At 42.1% G+C, this 23,715-nt stretch overlaps 1 protein-coding gene across 1 annotated transcript in view; it reads right to left on the reverse strand.

The window, feature by feature from the left end:
- hexb (hexosaminidase B (beta polypeptide)) overlaps positions 1-22,005 on the reverse strand; it is a 39,972-nt gene extending 17,967 nt beyond the window's left edge. Inside the window, 8 exon segments of the mRNA XM_052019713.1 lie at positions 89-218; positions 8,058-8,159; positions 8,687-8,797; positions 9,997-10,043; positions 19,710-19,775; positions 21,505-21,775; positions 21,777-21,803; positions 21,805-22,005. Of these exon segments, the coding sequence (XP_051875673.1) occupies positions 89-218; positions 8,058-8,159; positions 8,687-8,797; positions 9,997-10,043; positions 19,710-19,775; positions 21,505-21,775; positions 21,777-21,803; positions 21,805-21,945 (895 nt within the window). The 5' untranslated portion in view covers positions 21,946-22,005.
- Positions 22,006-23,715: the final 1,710 nt, after the last annotated feature.

Genomic DNA, 23,715 nt, shown 5'->3' on the forward strand with positions numbered 1-23,715 from the left:
AACTGGAGGGGAAGCAAGTCATCTGCCATCCCAAGTGACTGCAAAAGCAGATGGTCATCAGTGAAGGGCAGCAAAATTTGTTACTCACCTTTCCACGACTGAGTGTGCCCTGGAGTGTCAAACTCTGGAATGACCCGAATTCCCCTCTCACGAGCATATTCAATAACTGTCTGGACATCTTTCAATGTATAAATATGAGTGACTGGGTGATATGCACCCTACAAAGAGAAAGGTAGAAATTTGGTTCAGCATCAACAGAATCACTATTAAAAGGTAAAGGATAAGAATATTAGGATCTGACATTTTCAGTTCAATACATCCAACTTTCAGTTCAATAACTCATTTGAAAACAGACAATATGCTATAATTCTTGAGTATATGCAATGCCAAATAAGATGCACAAAAACATTCATGGTGCATGCTAAATTAATTATGTTACTTGTGTCACAAACCAGCAACAAAAGAAACACACTGAGCATGATTCAGTGTTAAAAACTATTTTATTAATCACTACTTATGATAATACGTAAAATAAAAGTAAAAATGTTAGTACGTTAGAATTCAAGAATGTTAAACCTCGAACGTTAACCCCAAAACTAAACTCTTCGTGTGTGTGTGTGACAAAGTCCAAAACTCCCAGTTCTGGAATGGTTCTTAAAGTTCAGTTCCGCAAGCCATAAGGTGAAACATGAACAAGGGCTCCTTCAACAACCACCGTTGTCTGAAGATAAGATGTAGATGTAGAAAAACATAGAGAGAGTACATACGAAATCCAAATGTTCCAGGATGGAACCCAAACGACACTCCAGTGTTTACTCGGTAGTGACTTCCTCACCCCGAAAAGCATCCGAACCGTGGTCGTCCACATACAAATACCTGTTTCCTTCTACAGGTCAGCAACAAAGTGAACTCCACCGGATTACTTCCAACTTCCATACATGGATTTCAGTGGCAAACACAGTTATTGTTTCTCATCCATCGATAGAGAAAACAAGCAGGCTGGTGTCTCTCTCCCTTCTCTCTCTCTCTCCCCCTCTCTTTCTTCTTCTGCAACAACGTCATTACGTCCTTTATCTTCTATTGACGTAAGCACGCCCCACACACACAAACACACACACTCTCTATCTTAAAGGGACTTTCACTGAGTCCGTAACACCTCCCACCTAAAAAAAATTTTTCCCAAGAAAAATTTAACCGCGCATACAGTTAGTAATGTTAATAATTATCATGCTACACAACTACAGACTATCAGATTAGTACAGATACATGTTTCCCATTTAACATCGGGAAAGACAATCAGCAATCACATTATCTTTGCCTTTAATGTGAGTTATCATGAGATCAAACTCTTGCAAAATTAAACTCCAGTTTAACAGCCTTCTGTTCTTGTTTTTGACTCGGCTCAAAAACACCAATGGGTTATGATCTGTATACACAGTCAATGGTTTCTGAGCGGTGCAAACATATACACTGAAATGTTGCAAGGCTAAAACAAGTGACAGTAATTCTTTCTCTATGGTGGAATAATTCTTTTGATGCTCATTAAATTTCTTTGAAAAGTAAGCTACAGGATGGTCAATATCATCAAGGTCACCCTTCTGCAACAACACAGCTCCTGCAGCTTCATCACTGGCATCTACTGCTAATGAAAATGGCTTTTCAAAGTCAGGTGTTTTGAGCACAGGATGGTAGCATAAAATGGCTTTCAGCTTCTCAAATGCTTCTTGACAAGAATCTGTCCAAACAAACTTTACTCCCTTCTTCAGAAGATTAGTTAGGGGAAGAGCAATATCAGCAAAATTTTTACAAAATTTTCGGTAATATCCAACCATTCCCAAAAATCTTCTAACAGTCCTCGTACCTGTGGGAATAGGGAACTCAGATATTGCTTGAACTTTTGCCTGAACAGGAGCTTGCTTGCCTTGACCTACAACATAACCAAGATACGTCACAGTGGCATATCCAAATTCACTTTTAGCCAAGTTAACTGTAAGGTTAGCCTTGGAAAGTTTTTCAAACAACCTTTCTAACGCAGAGATGTGATCTTCCCAAGTATCATTCCCAGTCACTAAGTCGTCAATGTAGGCATCTGTATGTTTTAACCCATGAATCACTGAATTAGTCATTCTTTGAAATGTTGCCGGAACATTTTTCATTCCAAATGGTAAAACATTGTATTCATACAATCCAGAAGGGGTTACAAAGGCTGAAATTTCCCTTCCTCTATCTGTTAATGGAACACACCAGTACCCTTTTAATAGGTCAATCTTTGTAAGAAATTTTGCCTTTCCCACTCTGTCTATGCAATCATCCACCCTAGGAATAGGGTAAGCATCTGACTTTGTTACAGCATTCACTTTCCTGTAATCTGTGCAAAATCTAACAGTTCCATCAGGTTTAGGTACAATAACACAGGGCGAACTCCAATTTGAAGTAGAATGTCTAATAATATCATTTTCCAACATGTATTTTATTTCCTGATCAACAAGTTTACTTTTTTCCACATTCATTCGATATGGGTGTTGTTTGATTGGTTTTGCATCCCCAACATCAACATCATGGGTGATTATCGATGTTCTGTTTGGAACATCTGGGAACAGATTTTTAAATTTTAAAATTTATTCTCTCATCTGTTGTTTTCGTGAAACTTGTAAATGGTCCAACTTCGTTTCAAGGTTCTCCATGATATTTTGGTTTTTTAGTTTCGATGGAACAATATTTGGTCTAAATTGGCCTTCCTCAACATCAACATCAGGCATTCTAGAAACAACCTTTACACCATCCACCAAGGCCACAACTGAATCCCTCTCATAATAAGGTTTTAGCATGTTTACATGACAGTTGTGTTTTCTTGCGTCTATCTGGTGTTTTGATTATATATGTTAGATCAGTCACTCGAGATTCAATAACATAGGGTCCAGAAAAACGAGCTTGCAAGGGATTATTTTGGCTAGGGAAAAATACCAACACCTTTTGCCCCACTGCGAATGTCCTAGGCCGAGCACGTCTATCAAAATATGTCTTCATTCTTATCTGGCTAGTTTTCAAATTCTCTCTCGCTAGCTGGCAGACTCTCTCCAACCGCGTTTTAAATTTTTGGACATAGTCCAACAGACTCAAGTGAACTTCCTCATTAACCCATTGCTCTCTTAACAACTCCAAAGGTCCTCTCACCCTATGTCCAAATACAAGCTCAAACGGACTAAATCCTATTGACTCCTGGATTGATTCTCTAACGGCAAACAAAAGTAAATGGATACCTTCGTCCCAATCCTTTGTGTTTTCAAAGCAATAAGTCTTCAGCATATTTTTGAGAGTAGAATGAAATCTCTCCAGAGCTCCTTGAGATTCTGGGTGATATGCAGATGATGCAATCTGCTTTGCTCCCAGCTCAGACTATTTGTTGAAAAATTTTTGACATAAAATTACTACCTTGATCAGATTGGATTTCTTTTGGCAAACCAAACAAGGTAAAAAATTTTTACAAGAGCCTTTGACACCGTCTTGGCCTTAATATTTCTAAGGGGTATTGCCTCTGGAAATCTAGAAGTGGCACACATGATGGTTAACAAATACTGATTTCCAGTCTTAGACTTTGGTAAGGGGCCAACACAGTCCACAATCACCTTCGAAAAGGGTTCACCAAAAGCAGGAATTGGCTTCAAAGGAGCCACAGGGGGTTTTTGATTGGTTTACCTACCATCTGACATGTGTGGCAGGTTCGACAAAACATCACCACATCTTTTCTCAAACCAGGCCAATAGAATTGTTTCAAGATCTTCCCTACAGTTTTATTCACACCAAAATGACCACCCAAAGGCATACTGTGGGCCAGGTTTAAAATCTCATCCCTATAAACTTTTGGAACAACAACCTGATGAATAACTTCCCATTCCTCAGTAACAGGAACATGAGGAGGTCTCCATTTCCTCATTAACACTCCATTTTTGACATAGTATCCAGTTGGCACTTTTCCAATCTCCTCACATGAGAGTGCTTTTTCGTTCAATTCTGTCAACTCAGGATCCTTTGTCTGTTCCACCATAAAATCCTTCCTCGACAAAGACAAATCTTTAAATTCAGGCTCACTATAAGGATGTTGATCCTCCAATGAAGACAGAAAAGTCTCAGATAAGGCATCATAATTTTCTTCCTGTTTAGGACTGTCACAAGGAACTACATCAGACTGCACCGGACTGTCTGTCTTGGCTAATTCTTTAGCTCTAGCTCGAGTCACCGCACATGATGGGTAAACATCTGGATCATTCTCAGACTCATCAATCCTTGGTTTGGTTGTTAACCGTACCACAGGAACAATTTCTCCATCTGCAAGGTCATTTCCCAATAACAAAGAAACTCCTTCCACTGGCAAACTAGGTCTTATCCCTATCTCGACTGGTCCTTCTACAAACTTTGACTTTAAAATCACCCTGTGAAAAGGGACAGACATGGTCTCACCTGTAACGCCTCGTACTAGATTTACTTCAACAGTGTCACTTTCTTCTCCAAAATTTAAAACACTGTCCAGCAAGAGAGATTGACTAGCCCCAGTATCTCTAAGAATTTTCATTGGCACCTGGGGTGACTCATCATTCAGTGAAACAAAACCCTCTGATACATACGAACGGAATTCTTTTCTCACCTCCTCCAACTTTTCCGCTTTTCCCTCTTGCAAGGACTGATCTTTAACAGCATCTCCTAAACCTTTTTGATTTTTAATTGCCTGAAAGCAAGCATTGGGCCCAGCTTCCTTCTTTTTCTTCAAAAGGGCACAATTAGATATCACATGGCCAGGTTTCCTACAGTAATAACAAGTACACTCAACAGGTTTCTCCAGCCCTGGCTTCTTTTCATCTTTTCCTTTTTGATTACCTCCCAATTTAATCTCTGGTTTACCTGGATTGTCTTTGTAACTCTTTTGAAAGGTTTTAGGTTGTCCCCATTTGGATTTATGGGTTAAAGCATAATCATCTGCCAACCTAGCAGTTTCTTGTAAAGTTTCCACTGCCTTTTCATTTAAATATGTTGTTAATTCAGCTGGAACACATCTTTTAAAGTCTTCCACCAGTATCAATTCTGTCAATTTATCATAATCCCCATCTACATTTTTAGCCAGGCACCATCGTTCAAAACATATTCTCTTTCCATTGGCAAATTCCATATAAGTCTGATCTGCAGATTTCCTCAAGTCTCTGAATTTTTGTCTATAAGCCTCAGGGACCAATTCATAGGCCTTCAAAATAGCTTGTTTTACCTTGGTATAATCAGCTGCATCCTCAGCAGACAAAGCAGAATAAGCTTTTTGAGCTTTACCTTTAATCACACTCTGTACCATAAGAGCCCATCCTTTCCTTGGCCAGTTTGAACTCACAGCAACCTTTTCAAAATGTTGGAAATACTGATCAACCTGATCTTCTTCAAAAGGAGGGACTAATCGAACCTCCCTGCTGGCTGAAAAACCATCATCAGAATCAGATTCCGAACTCCTACGCTTCATTTGTAACTCATGCTGCCTCTGTTTTTCCTTCTCCTCTGCCTCAAACTTCATCCGAGTTATCTCTTGTTCAGTCTCTAATTTCTTTTGTTCGGCCTCTAATCTCTTTTGCTCTCGTTCAGCTTCTATCTTTAACTGGGTTTGCTCTCGTTCAGCTTCTAATTTCTTTTGTTCTCGTTCAGCTTCTATCTTTGCCAGCTGCACCTGTGCCTCAGAAATTGCTATTTCACTGCCAGGAAACTGTTTTAACACTTCCTTCTCAAACACCTTCTTTTCCACATAATGGCCAGCTATCAGTCTCTGAATATCTGCCTTTCTCATAGACTGCTTTACTTCTGTAAGGTTTAGCCTTGTAGCAATCTTTATCAAATCATCCTTTTTCGCCACCTCCAATCCCTTTTGGGTTGGTGACTCCAAAAATGCCTTAATATCCATTGCTGCTGGTTTCCACACACACAAGCCAATTAAAAAGGATTTATCAGACCTCCCTCAAAAATCTTTGGATTGAATCCCGAACAAATCTCGTTAACCTTGGGAACTATCCCGGACGAGCCCCCAATTTTGTCACAAACCAGCAACAAAAGAAACACACTGAGCATGATTCAGTGTTAAAAACTATGTTATTAATCACTACTTATGATAATACGTAAAATAAAAGTAAAAATGTTAGTATGTTAGAATTCAAGAATGTTAAACCTCGAACGTTAACCCCAAAACTAAACTCTTCGTGTGTGTGTGTGACAAAGTCCAAAACTCCCAGTTCCGGAATGGTTCTTAAAGTTCAGTTCCGCAAGCCATAAGGTGAAACATGAACAAGGGCTCCTTCAACAACCACCGTTGTCTGAAGATAAGATGTAGATGTAGAAAAACAGAGAGAGTACATACGAAATCCAAATGTTCCAGGATGGAACCCAAACGACACTCCAGTGTTTACTCGGTAGTGACTTCCTCACCCCGAAAAGCATCCGAACCGTGGTCGTCCACATACAAATACCTGTTTCCTTCTACAGGTCAGCAACAAAGTGAACTCCACCGGATTACTTCCAACTTCCATACATGGATTTCAGTGGCAAACACAGTTATTGTTTCTCATCCATCGATAGAGAAAACAAGCAGGCTGGTGTCTCTCTCCCTTCTCTCTCTCTTTCTTCTTCTGCAACAACGTCATTACGTCCTTTATCTTCTATTGACGTAAGCACGCCCCACACACACAAACACACACACTCTCTATCTTAAAGGGACTTTCACTGAGTCCGTAACACTTGGAACACAGATCACTGGCCCATGAGCAAGGAAAAGTTAGGTTTTTGTAGTTAATAACTACTACCCACTGCAAGCAACTAACCCATTTGTGTCAGGAATAGGGGAAGACAAGGTCAGAGAGTCCAAAATATGTCCACAAGTAAACTAAGGTGATCACAAAGGTGGCCAGAGATTTCTGGGTAGTGAGCCATTACTACAGTTGATGGGGAGATGCTGCAAAGACTTAAAATAAGACAATTATATTTGAATCAAGTCCTTGTTATAATGAAAATCAATGAGCAGAGTGCCAACTCCCAAATTCTCAAGGACCTCACGGACACTCCATTTTAGTTTTCCTATACCACCTTCCAGACCAGGCTTGAGCCTATTCACTGGACCCAAATTGTACTATTGCTCCATTCCCCATCCCATTAACCTTGAGGAAACACTATTGTTCAAATATTAAACTGCTGGGGCTGCAGAAGGTAATACAGACTTTATAGTATTCAGTTTACAATCTACTAACCTTGCATTCCATTGTTCTTGTAGTACCCTTAACTGAATAAGCAGCAGATAACTTAAAAGGGGACATCGTTACAAGGGGGCCAGTCATTTAAAACCAAGGTGTGTAGAAGTCTATTCTAGGGTGGTGAATCTCTGGAATGTTCTAGTCCAGAGGGTTGTGGAGGCCAGACCATTAGAAATATTTAATGTGAAGATAAATATTGAAAGATTAATGAATTGAGTATTATGGTGAAGTGGCACAGTTGAGGCAAGCATAGATCAACCATGATCATACTGAATAGCAGAGCAGGCTTGAGAGGCGTGGTGGATTCTATGTTAATTTTCCAACAAGTTACAGAACTTGTTCTGTAATAAATAGATTTAAAAATAAAGAAACATTTGGTTAAAGAAATTTGAAGGTTTGCACTTTAACCCATTTCACCATGGTAATCTATAGCACCGCACCCACTCCCCCCCCACCCCCCCACAATCATTTTCTTACCCTGCTTTGAAAAACCACACTTCTTGAGAGATAACTAAAAATGCTCAAGTGCTTCTGCTACACCTTTTGTTGAATCACAAGTGTAATAATGAAGCCAAGTCTACATTTGATGGATACAGTTTTGAGCATTAAACTATCTACTGCAGAAATAGTTCAACCATGCATTTATTAATCCTCTTAAAGTTTAACTGAATATGGATCATAAAGTACATAAGTGTCCCACAATTTTTGTATGTTATTGTACTGGTACTCAAGTTGTCTTGCATGCAGAAAGTCACACTTATATAGTCATAATTGTAATTCCTCCTTACTAACCTGTTCACTCAGCTTAGGGAAAGTGACACTTTGGTAAGGAAAAGATGGATCATCCACAATATGCCAATGGAAAACATTGAACTTATTGAATGACATGGCATCCTGAAATAGTGCAAAAATCAGTTACATAACTACATTATGCATTAGAAGACAAAAGCCGACAAGGAGATTATACACTGTGGCAAAATGTGAAGACCACTGACCCATATCATACTTATGGTCCAGCCCATTACAAAAAGTAATGGTTATCAACTTCCCAACTGAATGCAAGTGCACAACAATTATAAATTTAAACAGGTGATGAGCTACAACTTCCTTCAAGTATAGCTCAGATGATAGTGGCTCAAATGACTTAAATAGTTAGCATATGTATAATTTGATGCTTACAATTTTAATGTTAGCTTAGTTTTCTCTAAATAACCAAGATTATAAAGCATATCCCATCAATTCTAAAATTGATCAGCTTTAAATATTCAAAATTGCTAATATTTCATGATGGATTTATCAGATCAGAAACTGAAATGTCACCAAGCTTTTAAATTAACACTTAACTTTCACTTTCCATTTTCACACTTCCAAACTAAATTACATATTGATCTTTAAAAACAACAATTTGCTCAGATACTCACCAAGGTTTTAAGTATGACTTTAATAGGTAAATAGTGCCGAGATGTATCAAGCAAAACACCTCTGTGAGAAAATCTTGGAGCATCTGTGATCTCAGTTTTATTAATGAGATGCTGGAAGAACAGAATGGGTTTCAAGTCAATCATTTTCCAAGTACAGAACCCTTATACACTGCAATTTAAAACTTTCAGAATACTGGTTCTCTTAGAGCAACCATAGTCCTGTTCATGCTTAACCGTAACAATTATAGATAGTGTCAGGGAGATGGAGAAAAACTAAAGGAGCTTACTATTTCCTGTTTTTTTTCAGCCACTTAGCCAAAACATACATACTATTATAAAATGGAGGCCAAAAGAATATGACTAAGGTCACAATGCAGCTAGGTGTAGAGGAATAGAAAAGAATTTAAATGGCAAAGCAGGTATGAACTGTGAGTATAGTGTAAAGACCCCAAAAAACACAAAACTTAACCTTCTGTTTAGTATAGGAAACTTCATAAATCATCACTATATTCCAATAAAGTGATTTGGTAAGCATTTAGTATCCTTGAAGTTTACATCCTAAACAATTAGCTGCAGGACTTGAATGATCACAGACCAGAGTTCTAGCATATGCTAGTATCAACTCCATTACAGAAGAGCCCACTCAAATAATGAATGCTTAAACTCTGGTCTGGGATAGGCAACATCACTTTGCCAAGGCCCTGAATTCTATATTATAGAAGGTAGCTAATACAGAATGTGCTTTAGTCAATGAGTGTTGGGTTTTTCCCCTTAGTCTAACATGTTGGAAGAACAGGTTCCAAACTAGATGAGTATGGTTTTGAAGAGAATTCTTGAGATCTGGGCTATACAGCCTTGCATGCTGCCTATAATCCCCATTTCGCCCACTATGTCAATGCCTTTATGCACCAGGAGAACATGACGTTTAAAGGAAGTCAGTCATGGATAAGCAATCCTTGATAATTGTAAACGACATCAGCAATTTGCATCAGCAAGTTCAGAAAATTAAAGAACTACAATACAAGGTTAAGCAGAGGATGTGTACTTTCTCTTCCCCCCCCCCCCCCAAAGAAGAAAAGACAAAACATCAATTCTCCATTTGCTAAGAAAAATCTATTGTAATCTGCAATGAAATGCATGACAAATAGGTGCTAGGTTACTCCAATTTCCACTTGGCTTGATAGGCCCAATTGAGATGCATGCCTGAAGAATCCTGTCAAAATAGGTTTACTAGATCATAATGTCAAAATAGTCAAATAACTTCAGCTTCTAATAATTCTATGAAAGGAAAATTTCTGAAAATAGCTTACAGTAATGTATTCATCTTCATATACCAATTGGCTGAAAGTCTCCAGTCCTGAAACATAGGTTCAGTTATATTAAATGATGATTTATACAAACCAGCAGTTCAGTCAACACAGCACAATCCCATTCCACCCACTTGTATTCCAGAAACTGTCTCTCATGGCCAACTTCCTGTTTTATTCCTGCCACTTATCTACAGCACAGAGTAATTGGCTATTGTAAATGACCCTATCAGCAGATCTTTGGGATACAGGAGAAAACCAGGGCACCCAGCAAATACCCACACAGTCACAGGGAGAATTAGTCAGTTTATCTAAAAGGCCCAGCAGTATTCAGGAACAATTACCCCTAAAATAATGCAGTTATATGACTGAATGGTCCACTCAAAGCAACATCAGTTACTTATTGAGACACTAACACTTTAATGCATACTAATTGTACCAACAATTCTCCTTTTCAGAATACTACCCTTATTCAGACTGAATATGGCCAGCGTTTATTGCCTACCCTCATGTACCTTTAACTAACTTGTTTGCATAGCCAACTCAGAGGGCAGTTGCAACTCGTCCATGTTGTGGGTCTCAAATTATGGGCCAGATTGTACAAAGATACCACATTTCTTTCCTCAAAGGATTTCAACAAGCCAGGTGAATGGTTCCTGGTCAATGTTACAGGTAGCTGTTTCTTCAATTCCATATCTTTAATTATTTGAATTCTTTTCCCAGCTGCCATAGTGCAATTCAAACTCTCAGAACAATACCTTAAGCTTCTGGAAACCACTATACTACCAAAACCCGATTAAGGAAATGGACCTGGGGTGAAAAGACATGCATCTATGCTGTGGATTCCACATTCCTTTCTGGATAAATCTGTGCTTTTAAAGACAAGACGACTTCAAAAGTTTACTGTCACATAAGTCAGTTTATACACAAGGTCACAAACAACCATGTGATAATGATCAATCTCAAGGTTGAAGGAATTAATATTGGTCAGTGGAGATAACCCCTTATGTCATGGAATCATTTATATCCAGTGAGCAGACAGGACCTTACTTTAATACATAGCACTCAGGATGTATTCTGTGCTTGAGGGTGCTCACTGAACCAGCTCTAAAATGGGGTCATTGGAGCATATGGGGATGAATGTTTTTTTTAAATCTGAGTGATAAATAGGGGCTACATTGAGAACACAATATTACAGTATTTATTAAACCAAACAATGAGGCAATACCAACTACAATGCAAACTGACAAAAGTGAACTCAGGATTACAGAGCAGAAGTAGTAAAATAAAACAGAGGCTATAACTGGGGTGATGAGCCAGGCTGTGGCTCATCTTACTGGCAAGGTAGGCCAGGTTGAGAGTCTACCTCTAAGAGATCTAGAGTTAACTATCTTGCCCATCTTCTCTGTAATAAGAGATACCATTGAGCACAATTGTCTTCACCAAGGATCTGTTCTCCCAGTCTGGGAGATTTCCATTTAGCATCTCATTCATTAGGCTGTCCCCCAACACTGTCAATATGGTAGAGCTAATTTCATCCAGTCCTGCTAGTGGCAAATATCCCAAAGATCCCCTGCTGCTCCTCAAACCCCACAATATTACTAATGCTGCCATCCATAACTTCTGTCAAACATTACTCATGCAAATACTGGCAACTTTCACCCAGGATGCAATGTACTGCTGTTATACCCTGTTGTATGACCTCCAAAATTCCCTTTAGACAGCCTATCTGATCATCTGTTTTAACCAGCTGTTTCTAGGTGCAATAGGTCTTGAAGTAGATATGACACTGGTTCACTAGCTGGCCAAGAGATATTGTTTGGCCAAGGATCCACCAGATCCAAAGGTAACAAGAGACTATCAAAGTTTGTCAGGAGGCCAGTGGTTCAAGCTCAAAGTTTATTTTCCTCACCATAAAGCTTCACTGCTGGACCAAAATATGGAATGTACCACTGCTGGAAGAGGGCAACTGTTACCAAACCCACATTTACCTTTCCGATTTTCTCAATATGTTCTTTAGAAAACCCATTCATTGCTCTTAAATTTGGTGCAAGGGTTTCAGCAAAAAAAACAAAAAGGTTGCCAGAAGAATTAGCACCCTCCCCCAGAAGGAGTATCAGGTGGTCTCTGGCAGACTTAAATCCAGATTTGTATGTCTTTTCAGGAGATGAAGATGCACATTATCCTCTTCCAAGAAGACACTGACCTTAAAGACTAGCCAAGGATAGCTGCCATGTTTGGTTTTCAGCATTCCTGGGCTAGTTGCTCAGTGCAAACGTGACACAAGTTACTACAGCATCCTTGATTGACTGAACACCTTTGTCATTAATCCCATAACTTCATTTCTTCCTGTGGTTAAATATTTTCCTTGCTTGCATGATCCAAAAAGATGTACAGGTTAGGAAGTTGTGGGCATGCTATGTTGGTGCCGGAATTATGGCAACACTTGTGGGCTGCCCCCAGAACACTATACGCAAAAGATGCATTTCACTGTGTGTTTTGATGTACATGTGACTAATAAAGATATCTTATACCAGCTTGTTTTCTCCAGTTGCAGCAGCCAGAGCAGCAGAGGGGAGGAGCCAGCAGTTTTCTTTTAACAAAAAGGTTGTCTGATTGGCTTAGTGTGTGGTAACTCGGCCAATAAAAGTAAGGTAGGGGGAAAGCAGAATGGCTATTGTGTGAGTGTACCAGTGGGAATCAGAGGCTTTGGTGAGGAGGCACAGGTAAGGTTTTTATAGTAGTTAAATAAAACACCAAATTACAACTAATTAAATAAAGTTGGGATGCTGGATCAGGTGATGTGTTGTAGCTGCAGAATGTGGGAGCTGGTGGACCCCATTGTGGTTTCTAGTGACCACATCTGCAGCAAGTGTTGGTTGCCAGAGGAACTTGGGCTTACAGTTAATGACCTGGAATCTGAGCTTCAAACACTGACACATCAGGAAGGGGCAAGTTACCTGGATGCTGTGTTTCAGGAGGCAGTCACACATTAGATTAACTGCTTCAAATTCTGTCTGTCCTCAGGGACAAGAGGGTGTGACTATGAGTGAGGCAGGTAGTGTGATCCAAGACGTAGTACTGGAGGAGCCTCAGTCCTTGAGCTTGTCCAACAGGTCTGAGATTCTTGTTCCCTGTGCAGATGAGAGTAGGGGCTGTAGGAAGGATGAGCAACCTAACTGTGGTTCAGGGAGCCATTCAAGAGGGAGAGAAGAGAAATGTAATTGTAATTGGGAATAGTATAGTCAGGGGAATAGACAATTCTCTATTGCAAGGATAGAGAGTCCTGAAGGCTGTGTTGCTGCCTGATAAGGTATTTATGAGTCACATGTACATCAAAACAGTGAAATGCATCTTGTGTTACTGAGAATGTGTTGGGGTGCCTGGGTTTGGGACATCTCATCTTACCTGCAGAGGAACTTAGAATGGGAGGGGAAGATCCTGTTGTCATGGTCCATATGGGTACCAATGACATGGGTAGAACAAGGAAAGAGATTCCGCTGAGGGAATCTGTGCAGCAAAGGACTAAATTAAAATAGAACCAAAAAGGTTAATCTCTGGATTGCTACCTGAGCCACATGCAAATTGGCACAGGGTCAATAAGTTCAGAGTTAAGAGTGGCTCAAAAATTGGTATGGGAGAAGTGGGTTTGAATTTGTGGGAGATTGGCAGTGGTATTGGAGGAGGAGGAGGAGGACGGAGCTGTTCTGACGGGACAGGCCCCACCTGAACCAAGCTGGGACCAGAGTCCTGGTAAATCACATAACTAGGGCTTTAATCTAAATAGTAGAGGGTTATGGGTTCAGATTGGAAAAGTATGGATAAAGGGAAGGAGAGTGCAGGAGAGGTTACTGAAGTCTCTAGAATAAATAGTTTAGAAAGGATAAGAAATTAACTTCAGGCAACATGCAGACAAACTTAAGAAGGGTGGTGAATACAGGACTGAAGGTGTTGTATTTGAATACATGCAGTATATGAAACAGATGAGCTTGGAGCAGAGTTAGAAATTGGCAGGTATGACATTGTGGGCATCAGTTGTAGCTGAAAGAAGATCACAGCTGGGAGTTAAACATCCAAGGATACACATCCTATTGAAAAGCAGGCAGAGGGGGTGGGTTGGCTCTGTTGGTAAAAAGTGAAATCAAATCCTTAGCAAGAAGTGACATAGCATCAGAAGATGTAGAATCCTATAGGTAGAGTAAGAAATTGCAAGGGTCAAACCCCTGATGGGAGTTGTATACAAGCCTCCAAATAGTGGCCAGCTTGTGGGGTAAAAATTACAAGAGAAAGAAAAGGCATGCAAGAAAGGCTGTTATGGGGGGGGGGGGGGGGGGGGGGGGGGGGGGGAAGAGGAGAAGAATTTCAATATGCAGGTAGACTGGGGGGGGGAAAAATCCAGTTGGCACTGGATCCCAAGAGAAGAACTTGTAGAATACCTACAAGATGGCTTTTTATAGCAGCTTGTGGTCTAACCCACTTGGGGAAAGGGCAATTCTGGATTTGATGTTGTGCAATGCACCAGATTTGATTAGGGATCTTAAGGTAAAAGAACCCTAGGGAAGCAGTGATTAAAATGCAATAGAATTCACCCTGCAGTTGAGGGAGAAGCTAAAATCCAAATGTATTGGTATTACAGTTGAGTAAAGGTAACTATAGAGGCATAAGAGGAGGTGGCTAAAGTTGATTGGAAGGAGACCCTAGCAGGGATGACTGGTAGAGCAGCAATGGCAGGAGATTCTGGGAGTAATTCCAAAGATGCAGGATCAGTTTATCCCAAAGCAGCATCCTAAAAGGAGGGCAAAGCAACAATGGCTGACAAGGGGAGTCAAAGACAGCATGAAAGCAAGAGGCATACAATATTGCAAAAAAAGTTAGCAGGAAGCTCAAGGATTGGGAAGCTTTTTTAAAAACACAACAAAAATGGGGAGAAAAGATGAAATATGAATGTAAGCTAGCCAGTAATGAGGAAACCAAAAGTTTTTTCAGATACAAGAGCAAGAGGCAAGAGTGGACATTGGACCACTGGAAAATGATGCTGGAGTAGTAGTAATGGGGAACAAAGAAATGGTGGATGAACTGAATAAGCACCTTGTGTCAGTCTTCACTGTGAAGACACCAGCAACATGCCAGAAAATGTAGAGTTGGGGGCAGAAGTGAAGTTGCTATTGCTAAGGAGAAGATGCTTGGGAAGCTGAAAGTCTGAAGGTGGGTAAGTCATCTAGACTGGATGGACTACACTCCAGGGTTCTGAAAGGGGTAGCTGAAGAGATTGAGGCATTAGTGATCTTCTGAGAATCATGAGTCAGGAATGGGTCCCAATGACTGGAAAATCACAAATGTGCCTCCCTCCCTTAGAGGAGAGTGAAAAGACAGCCTGACAATGATTGGTAAGATGTTAGAGTCCATTATTAAGGATAAGGTTTTGGGGTACTTGAAAACATGATAAAATAGGCCAACATCAGTGTTTCCTTAAGGGGAGATCTGCCCTGCTAAACAAGATAGGGGCCCATGGTATTACAGCAAAGGTACTAGCATGGATAGAAGATTGGCTGATTGGTAGAAGGCAGGAGTAGGAATAAAGGGGGCCTTTTCTGGTTGGCTGCTGGTGACTAGTGGTGTTCCTTGGGTCAGTGTTCGGGTCACTACTTTTCGCATTGTATGTTAATGATCTGAATGACAATTGTTTTTTGGCCAAGTTTGCAGATGATACAAAGTTAGGTGGAGGGGCAGATAGTGTTGAGGAAGTAGTCTGCAGAAGGACTTGGACAGGTTGGAAGAATGGGCAAAGTGGCAGATGGAATACAGCATAGGGAAGTGTATGGTCATGCAGTTTGATAGAAAGAATAAGTGTAGACCATTTTCTAAATGGGGAGAGAATTCAAAGGTGCAAAGAGACTTGAGAGTCCCAGTGCAGGATTCCCCAAAGATTAACTTGCAGGTTGAATCACTAGTAAAGAAGGCAAGTGCAATATTAGCATTCATTGAGGACTAAAATAAAAGCAAGGAAGTAATGCTGAGGCTTAAGGTGTTGGTCACTCCTCATTTGGATATGGGGCCCAAAACTGCTAAATACTCCAAGGATGGATGTGCTGGTTTTGGAGAGGGTCCAGGGGTTTAAGGGAATCATCCTGGGGATGAAAGAATTAATGAGAATGTGATGGGTTTTGGCCTGTACTCACTGGAGTTTAGAAGGATGAGGGGGAAATCTCATTGAAACCTACTAAATATTGAAAGCCCTAGAGTGGACATGGAGAAGGTGTTTTCAGCAGTGGGAGAGTCTAGGACTAGAGGACACAGCTTCAGAATAAAAGGATGTCCCTTTAGAACAGATGAGGAAGAATTTCTTTCACCAGAAGGTGGTGAATCTGTGGAATTCATTGCCACAAACAGATGGAGGCCAATAGGAAATAGATGAGCTTCTACATGACTGCTTTGAGTCAGTGTACTGGTCCATGTTCAAGACTCAGCTGCCAGCCTTGATAAGTACGTCACCACCCTCAGACTATCAGCAAGTGTGAGGACTGTGTACCAAGGAGGACAATACAGGTGTTCCAAAACCAGAAACTATGGATGAACTGGGAGATTCACACCTTGAAGTCTAGGACTGCTGCATTCAAATCTGGTGACCCTGACCTTCACAAGAAATTGAGATACGACCTCTGTAAAGCTATGAAGAATGCCAAGAGACAATACTGGTTCAAAATAGAGTTCCAGACCAGATGTCAGTTGTGGCAGGGCTTACACACTACAAAACAGTTTACATAACAGGCTACAAAACAAAGTCTGGCAGTATAGTTAACAACAGTGCATCCCTTCCTGATGAACCTAATGCATTCTATGCATGTTTTGAACAGATGGGAAGTGGATTGTCACCACCCACCCTGACAGCCTCCAATATAACTGAACCCATGGTCACCGTCAAAGATGCAAGATCAGTCTTCCTGAGAATGAACCTGAGGAAAGCATCTGGCCTGGATGGTGTCCCTGGCTGTGCTCTCAGATCTTGTGCTGATCAGCTGCTGGGGGTATTTGCAGACATATTTAACCTCCCCATGCTTCAATCTGAGGTTCCCACCCATTTTAAGACCACCACTATCATGCCAGTACTCAAGGAAAAACAAGGTAATGTGCCTTAATGACTACTGACCAGTGGCTTTGACATCCACCATCATGCAGTGCTTTGAGAGGCTGGTCATGGCACACATTAACTCCAGCCTCCCAGTCAACCAACCCACTGCAATTCACCTACTGCAGAAACTGGTCTACAGTGGATGCCATCTCCCTGGCCCTACACTCATCTCTGAAGCACCTGGACAGTAAAGACACCTATGTTAGTCGATTGTTTATTGAGTACAGCTCCACCTTCAATACTATAATTCCAAGCAAACTCATCACCAAACTCCAAGACCTGAGACTCAACACCTCCCTCTTGCAACTGGATCCTTTACTTTCTGAACAACTGACCAGTCAGTGATAGGCGGCAATACCTCCAGCACTATTCTCAACACTGGTGCCCCAGAAGGCTGCATCCTCAGCCCTCTACTCCCTAGATACATGTCTGTGGCCAGATTCTGCTCTAACACCATCTATAAATTTGCAGATGATACCACCCTAGTAGGCCATATCTTAAAGAATGAGTCAGAGTACAGGAAGGAGATAAAGCTTAGTGACATGGTGTCATGACTACAACCTTTCCCTCAATGTCAGCAAAACAAGAGCTGGTCATTCCCCAAGGAAAAAGGGTGGTGTACATGCACCTATCTACAGCAATAGTGCTGAGGTCAAGGGTTGAGTGCTTCAAGTTCCTAGGAATGAACATCACCAATAGCCTGTCCTGGTCCAACCACATAGATGCCACAGCCAAGAAAGCTCACCAGCACTTCTACTTCCTCAGGAGGATAAAGAAATTTGGCACGTCCCTTTTGACACTCACCAATTTTTAAATCGCTGCACCATAGAAAGCATCCTACCTGAATGCATGACTGCTTGGTACGGTAACTGCTTTGCCTAGGACTGCAAGCAACTGCAAAGAGTTGTGGACACAGTCCAGCACATCATGGAAACCAGCCTCCCCTCCATGGACTCTGTCTATACCTCCCACTGCCTTGGTGAAGCAGCCAGCAAAATCAAAGACCCCACCCACCTGGGTCATTCTCTCCTCTCCCATCAGGCAGAAGATACAGGAGCCTGAGGGCACATACCACCAGGCTCAAGGACAGCTTCTATCCCATGGTGATAAGACTATTGAATGGTTCCCTTATACGATGAGATGGACTCTTGACCTCAATCTACTTTGTACCTTATTGTCTAACTGCAAGGCACTTCCCTGTAGCTGTGACACTTTGCTCTGTATTCTGTTATTGTTTTTACCTTTTACTACCTCAATGCACTGTGTAATGAATCAATCTGTATGAACCATATGCAAGACCAGTTTTTCATTACCTTGGTACAAGTGACAATAATAAACCAATACATTTAAAGTGAAGGTTGATAGGTTCTTGATTAGTAAGGATGTTATAAATAAGGATGGGGAGAAGGCAGGAGCATGGAGGGGAAAAATAAATCAACCATGACCGAATGGCATTGCAGACTTGATGGGCTGAATGGTCTAATTCTGCTCTTATGGGATGTGCTCTCACTGGTCAAGCAAATTGTTCAAGATGGCTACATTCAGCAAGCTGGCAAACGGAAGCTGGCAGGTCCAACAATGTTATTCTTCTGTTTTTGTACTTTTAGGAACTTCATGCTCACTCACCCCATACACAACCAAGAGCAGTACAAAAGTGTCTCAAGGGTAACACCAAGCAGGATAATCAGTGTATATTACATCAGTGGCAGCCTATACATTTATGCTCAAGTCTCAGGAGAGGGATTCAAGCCAAAAATCTTCCAAAAGGGCCACTTGACAGATTCTCCCAAATGTACTTTGGCAATTGATGGCAAAACATTTAAATCTTACAGTACAGTAACTTGCCAAGCAAGTTAAATTGATTAAGCGTGTCAAATTTTATCTTTGAATTAGAATCATGATTCAACTTTTACATCTCCACTTGCCTGTCCAATGCCATCATTCAATTCCCTTAGCGCTCCAACATCTATTAATTGCCAACATCGATACACTTTTCAGTTAAGTGTTCACAAACCTCTGGGATGGAGAATCCCAAAAATGCAATCATGAATAAAGTAACTGCTCCTTTAAGCAGCAGAACTGCATTATGGTATTCTAGATGTGGAATTCAAAGCTCCATTTAACGGCAGCAAGATTGCTTACTTGAACTCCCTACCAAAAAAAGACATTTGCCATTTTATCTGCTTCCAAAATTTGCATGCTAAATTTGTGATGTACAAGAGAACATCCATATCCCAGCATTTAGTCTTACCACAACCCACAGCTGTGGACAGGATAAATTTCCCAATGAGTAAGAAAATAAACTAGTTGATCACTTGGCAGGTCTATAAACCTTTGGCATCTCCTTTACAGCTTGCTTTACCTTCTTTGTAGCCAAAAAATCTGTATATTAGTTTTTAAATATTCCTGCCAAATTACTAAGGAGCATAGTTTATAAATGCCAAGGTACAATCCAATGTGCTGCTCAGACAAATACAAACACAATAAACATGCTCTTCCTACCCAGAAAACTAATGTACATTGCTCTGCAAATATTTCAAAAATTGTACAGTATAAGCAATTTTGTATTTTATAGGTATCCACTTACCTCGTAGTGCACCCCAGACAGTCTCTGATTTCAGAGTAGCTGCAGGCTGAGCAACTGTAATTTCATCTAAAGCAAGAGAAATGAAAGTGCATCACTTTTACAAGTATATGAGATCCTATTTCTTTTACTCTGGAGTTCAGTAACAGACAAAGTAGGACTAGAGATATGGACTATTGGTCCAGTGATACAAGTTCAAGTTCAAACTCCCAGCCACCCACCCACCCCCCCCACCTCCCAAACCACAGATGGAGGTGAAAGTAATAAACCTGCCATTAACAGGCATCAATAATAGTGACAATGAAACTAATTGTTGTTAAAACCTCTTGACATCCTTCAAGAAAATCTACCACATTTATCCACCCATTATCCGACCTCAGACCCACCAAAACAATGGACACTTAACTACCCTGTTAAACACAAACCACTGGTTCAGGGGAAGATTAGGATGGGCAATAAATGGTATCTTAACTGCTGTACCCACTTTAGTACATGCTTTCAGGCTTTTGTTTCTTATGCCAATTGGGGGGGGGGGGGGGGGGGTGAGAAAGGGCAGAGAGAAAAGAGAGAATGCCCAGGGGGGGGGGGTAGGACTACAGTGATTGTAATATTGATGGAAAAGCTTCATGGAAAAAAAAGCCATTCAGATGCTATGATCTAAACCAAGTAATATGCAACTACATACCAACTTCCACATCTCTTACCCCCCCCCCCCCCCAATCACTGGAATGCTGTGGAAGGGAAAAAACAACTTTGAACAACAATCAAAGGGAGCCATAAAGCAGGACAACTACTTTGGAATGGAAGCACTTTCCTTCCAGGTTAATTCAGACAATCCCCATTCCAACAATAGATCCACAAGGTCAACAGTACAGTTACAGAAAAATCAGATTATCACTGACATATGACATTAAATTTGTTGTTTTGCAGCAGTAGTACAGTGCAAAGACAAAGATCTATAAATTACAAACATAAGTAGTGCCAAAAAAAAAGGAATAATGAGGTGGTGTTCATGGATTGTTCAGAAATCTGATGACAGAGGAGATGAAACTGTTCCTGAAGCATTGAGCTTGGGTCTTCAGGCTCCTGTACCTCCTCCCTGATGGTAGTAATGAGAAGTGGACATGTCCCAGATGGTGAGGGTTCTTAATGATAGATGCTGCCTTGTCGAGGCACCACCGCTTAAAGATGTCATCGATTGTGGGGACCATGTTAAAGCTATACTAAATATATTTAATAAAGTAGATAAATGTCTAGACAAGACATCAAGAGGTATGGGATGAGCAGGAATGAGGTATTGCAATAGATGATTAGTCATGATCACATGGCAGAAAGGTTTAAGAGGGCCAAATGGCTTCCTCCACTACCTATTTTACTTTAATAACTTGCCATCAGCAAATTTTCAATGTCACCATGGCTGACCAGAAAAGTCTGATGTCTCCTTCCTTAATTGCCATTAGGGACCTGAAGCATCAAAGACAATCTCCCCAATATTGCTTGAAGTAGTTGGCTATCACACGTTTTGAGACATCCAGAAATTAGTGCCTTGCACAAACTTCCACTTTCCAGCAAGTTGTGTCATTTCTACCCACCACCTCACGTGTAAGTTTGTTAACTCATGATTGGCTTTTTGCAGTACATTATAAAGCAAATTTGTACGACACGTCTACCCTATGACAATAAACTTGAACCCCACGCCCAGGGTTCGAGCGAGACCATCAGTAAACGTAACCGAGACTGTGGTATCGGCCCGGTTGCCGACCCTGCGGCTACACCCCGGCTGCGGAACATTACTCACAGGCCTCGCTGGAAGTGATGCGCGGATGCTGGTTGCACTCGGGGTCACTGGAGGTGATAGTGACCTGCAGCTGACGCAGTTCCCCGGGGCCCGGGCCGCGGCCGCCAGTACTGTTGAGGGTCGCCTGCCGCTGGCTGCTGCCGGTCGAGCTGCCGAAGATGTAGTAGTAGTACCTGCGGAAGGCGTTGTCCAGGATGGAGCAGCCAACCGAGGCGGTGGATTCGGCCGAGTGAACGATCTGGAAAGTGACGCTGCTCAGCCGGTAAACCATGGGATGAGATCACCACCGTCTGCGGCAAACGGCCACAGGGATCCGTGCGGAGAGTGAAGGTCCGGCGGCAGCCCGGGATCGTACGCCGGCTCGCCGGGCGGCTGGTGAGCCCCGGTGCAGGTGAGCCGGAGCAGCAGCGCCGTCACCACCGCGGAAACCCTCAACTCCATCCTCGGCCGGTGCCGAGTGCTCGCGCTCCTCTTCAAAGCGGCGGTGGTCACGTGATCCGCCCCTCACGTGACGCGTGTTTGAAAATACGCCCAACCGTCGCAAGCTGTGGCCATCGTCCCGCTGGGTCCTAGCGCCCCAGACGCTCAACATCACCGGTCAAGGCAAAATACACGAACCCCACCGGTGGGCATCGCAAGCGGGAACCACGAAACAGTTAAATGCTTCTTTCTTCCCACCCACCTAACCCCCACCGCCCAACCCCCCCCCCCCACACCCACACCGCCTAACCCCCACCGCCCAACCCCCCCCACACCCACCCGCCTAACCCCCACCGCCCAACCCCCCCCACACCCACCCGCCTAACCCCCACCGCCCAACCCCCCCCACACCCACCCGCCTAACCCCCACCGCCCAACCCCCCCCACCTAACCCCCACCGCCCACTCCAACCCTGTATATTTTACTTATAATTTACGTTCTGTATGTTGCCTGAATCTACGTGCCTGTGATGCTGCTGTAAGCAAGCTTTTCACTGTACCTCACCGTACTTCTATAGTCGACAACAAATGATTTGACTTAATTTAAAAGTAGGAAAATGCTAGGAACACTCAGTTGGTCAGGTAGCAGCTGTGGAGAGAGAAGCAGCTATGGGGGCAACTGGAGGGTGGGTAGTGAGGGAGAAGCAAGGAGGGAGTGGGTAAGGGCAACTGTATTTGATAAGATTTCTTTATTAATCACATGTGCTTCAAAACACACAGTGAAATGCATCCTTTTGCGTAAGAGTGTTTTGGGGGCAGCCCACAAGTGTTGCCACGTTTCGGCACCAACATAGCATGCCCAAAACTCTTAACCTGTACGTCTTTGGAATGTGGGAGGAAACCAGAGCAAACCCACGCAGTCACCGGGGAGAATGTACAAACTCCTTACAAACAGCGGTGGGAATGAACCCTGGGTCACTGGCGTTTGTAAACAGCATTACGCTAACCACTACTTGAGCACATTCTATGCAGGTGGTGAGAGTCATACAGCACAGAAACAGGTCCTTCAGCCCATCATGACCATGCTGACCAAGTGCATGTGTGCTATCAGGTTGTGTGCATCTGTACATTCACGTCCGTGCAGTAGAGCCTGGTCAGCAGTTTTCTTGAACCCCTTTGCCAATGGATCAAGTCTTTGCTATGTTTAGTCCCTGTGATAGAAGTTTAGAAAAATAGAATAAGACCTTCCTTCCCTTCAATAGGACAGCCACTATGAATTGGAAAATTTATTGGAAAGATTATTGTAACAGAAATGACTGCCATTAATGCAGCAACATGTTCCAAAATGCTTCACCAGAGCACTGTTAAACAAAAACTACAGTTGAGCAACATTGGGGAAGATGACCAAAGTTGCAGCTGTACAAAACTTTGGTTAGGCCACATTTGGAGTATTGTGTGCACATCCTTCCTGTAATGTCAAAAGTAGTGCCATCCTATCTGGATGCATCATAGCTTGGTTACGGCAACTGCTTTGCCTGGAACTGCAAGAAACTGCAGAGAGTCATGGACACAGCCCAGTACATCACAGAAACCAGTCTCCCCTCCATGGACTTTGTCTATACCTCTCACTGCCTTGATGAAGTAGCCAGCATAATCAAAGACCCTACCCAGCTGGGTCATTCTCTCTTCTCCCCTCAGACAGAAGATACAGGAGCCTGAGGGCACATACCACTAGGCTCAAGGACAGCTTCTATCCCACTGTGATAAGACTATTAGTTCCCTTATACAATGA

Source organism: Pristis pectinata, chromosome 7 (assembly GCF_009764475.1).
Source record: "Pristis pectinata isolate sPriPec2 chromosome 7, sPriPec2.1.pri, whole genome shotgun sequence".
Lineage (NCBI taxonomy): Eukaryota > Metazoa > Chordata > Chondrichthyes > Rhinopristiformes > Pristidae > Pristis > Pristis pectinata.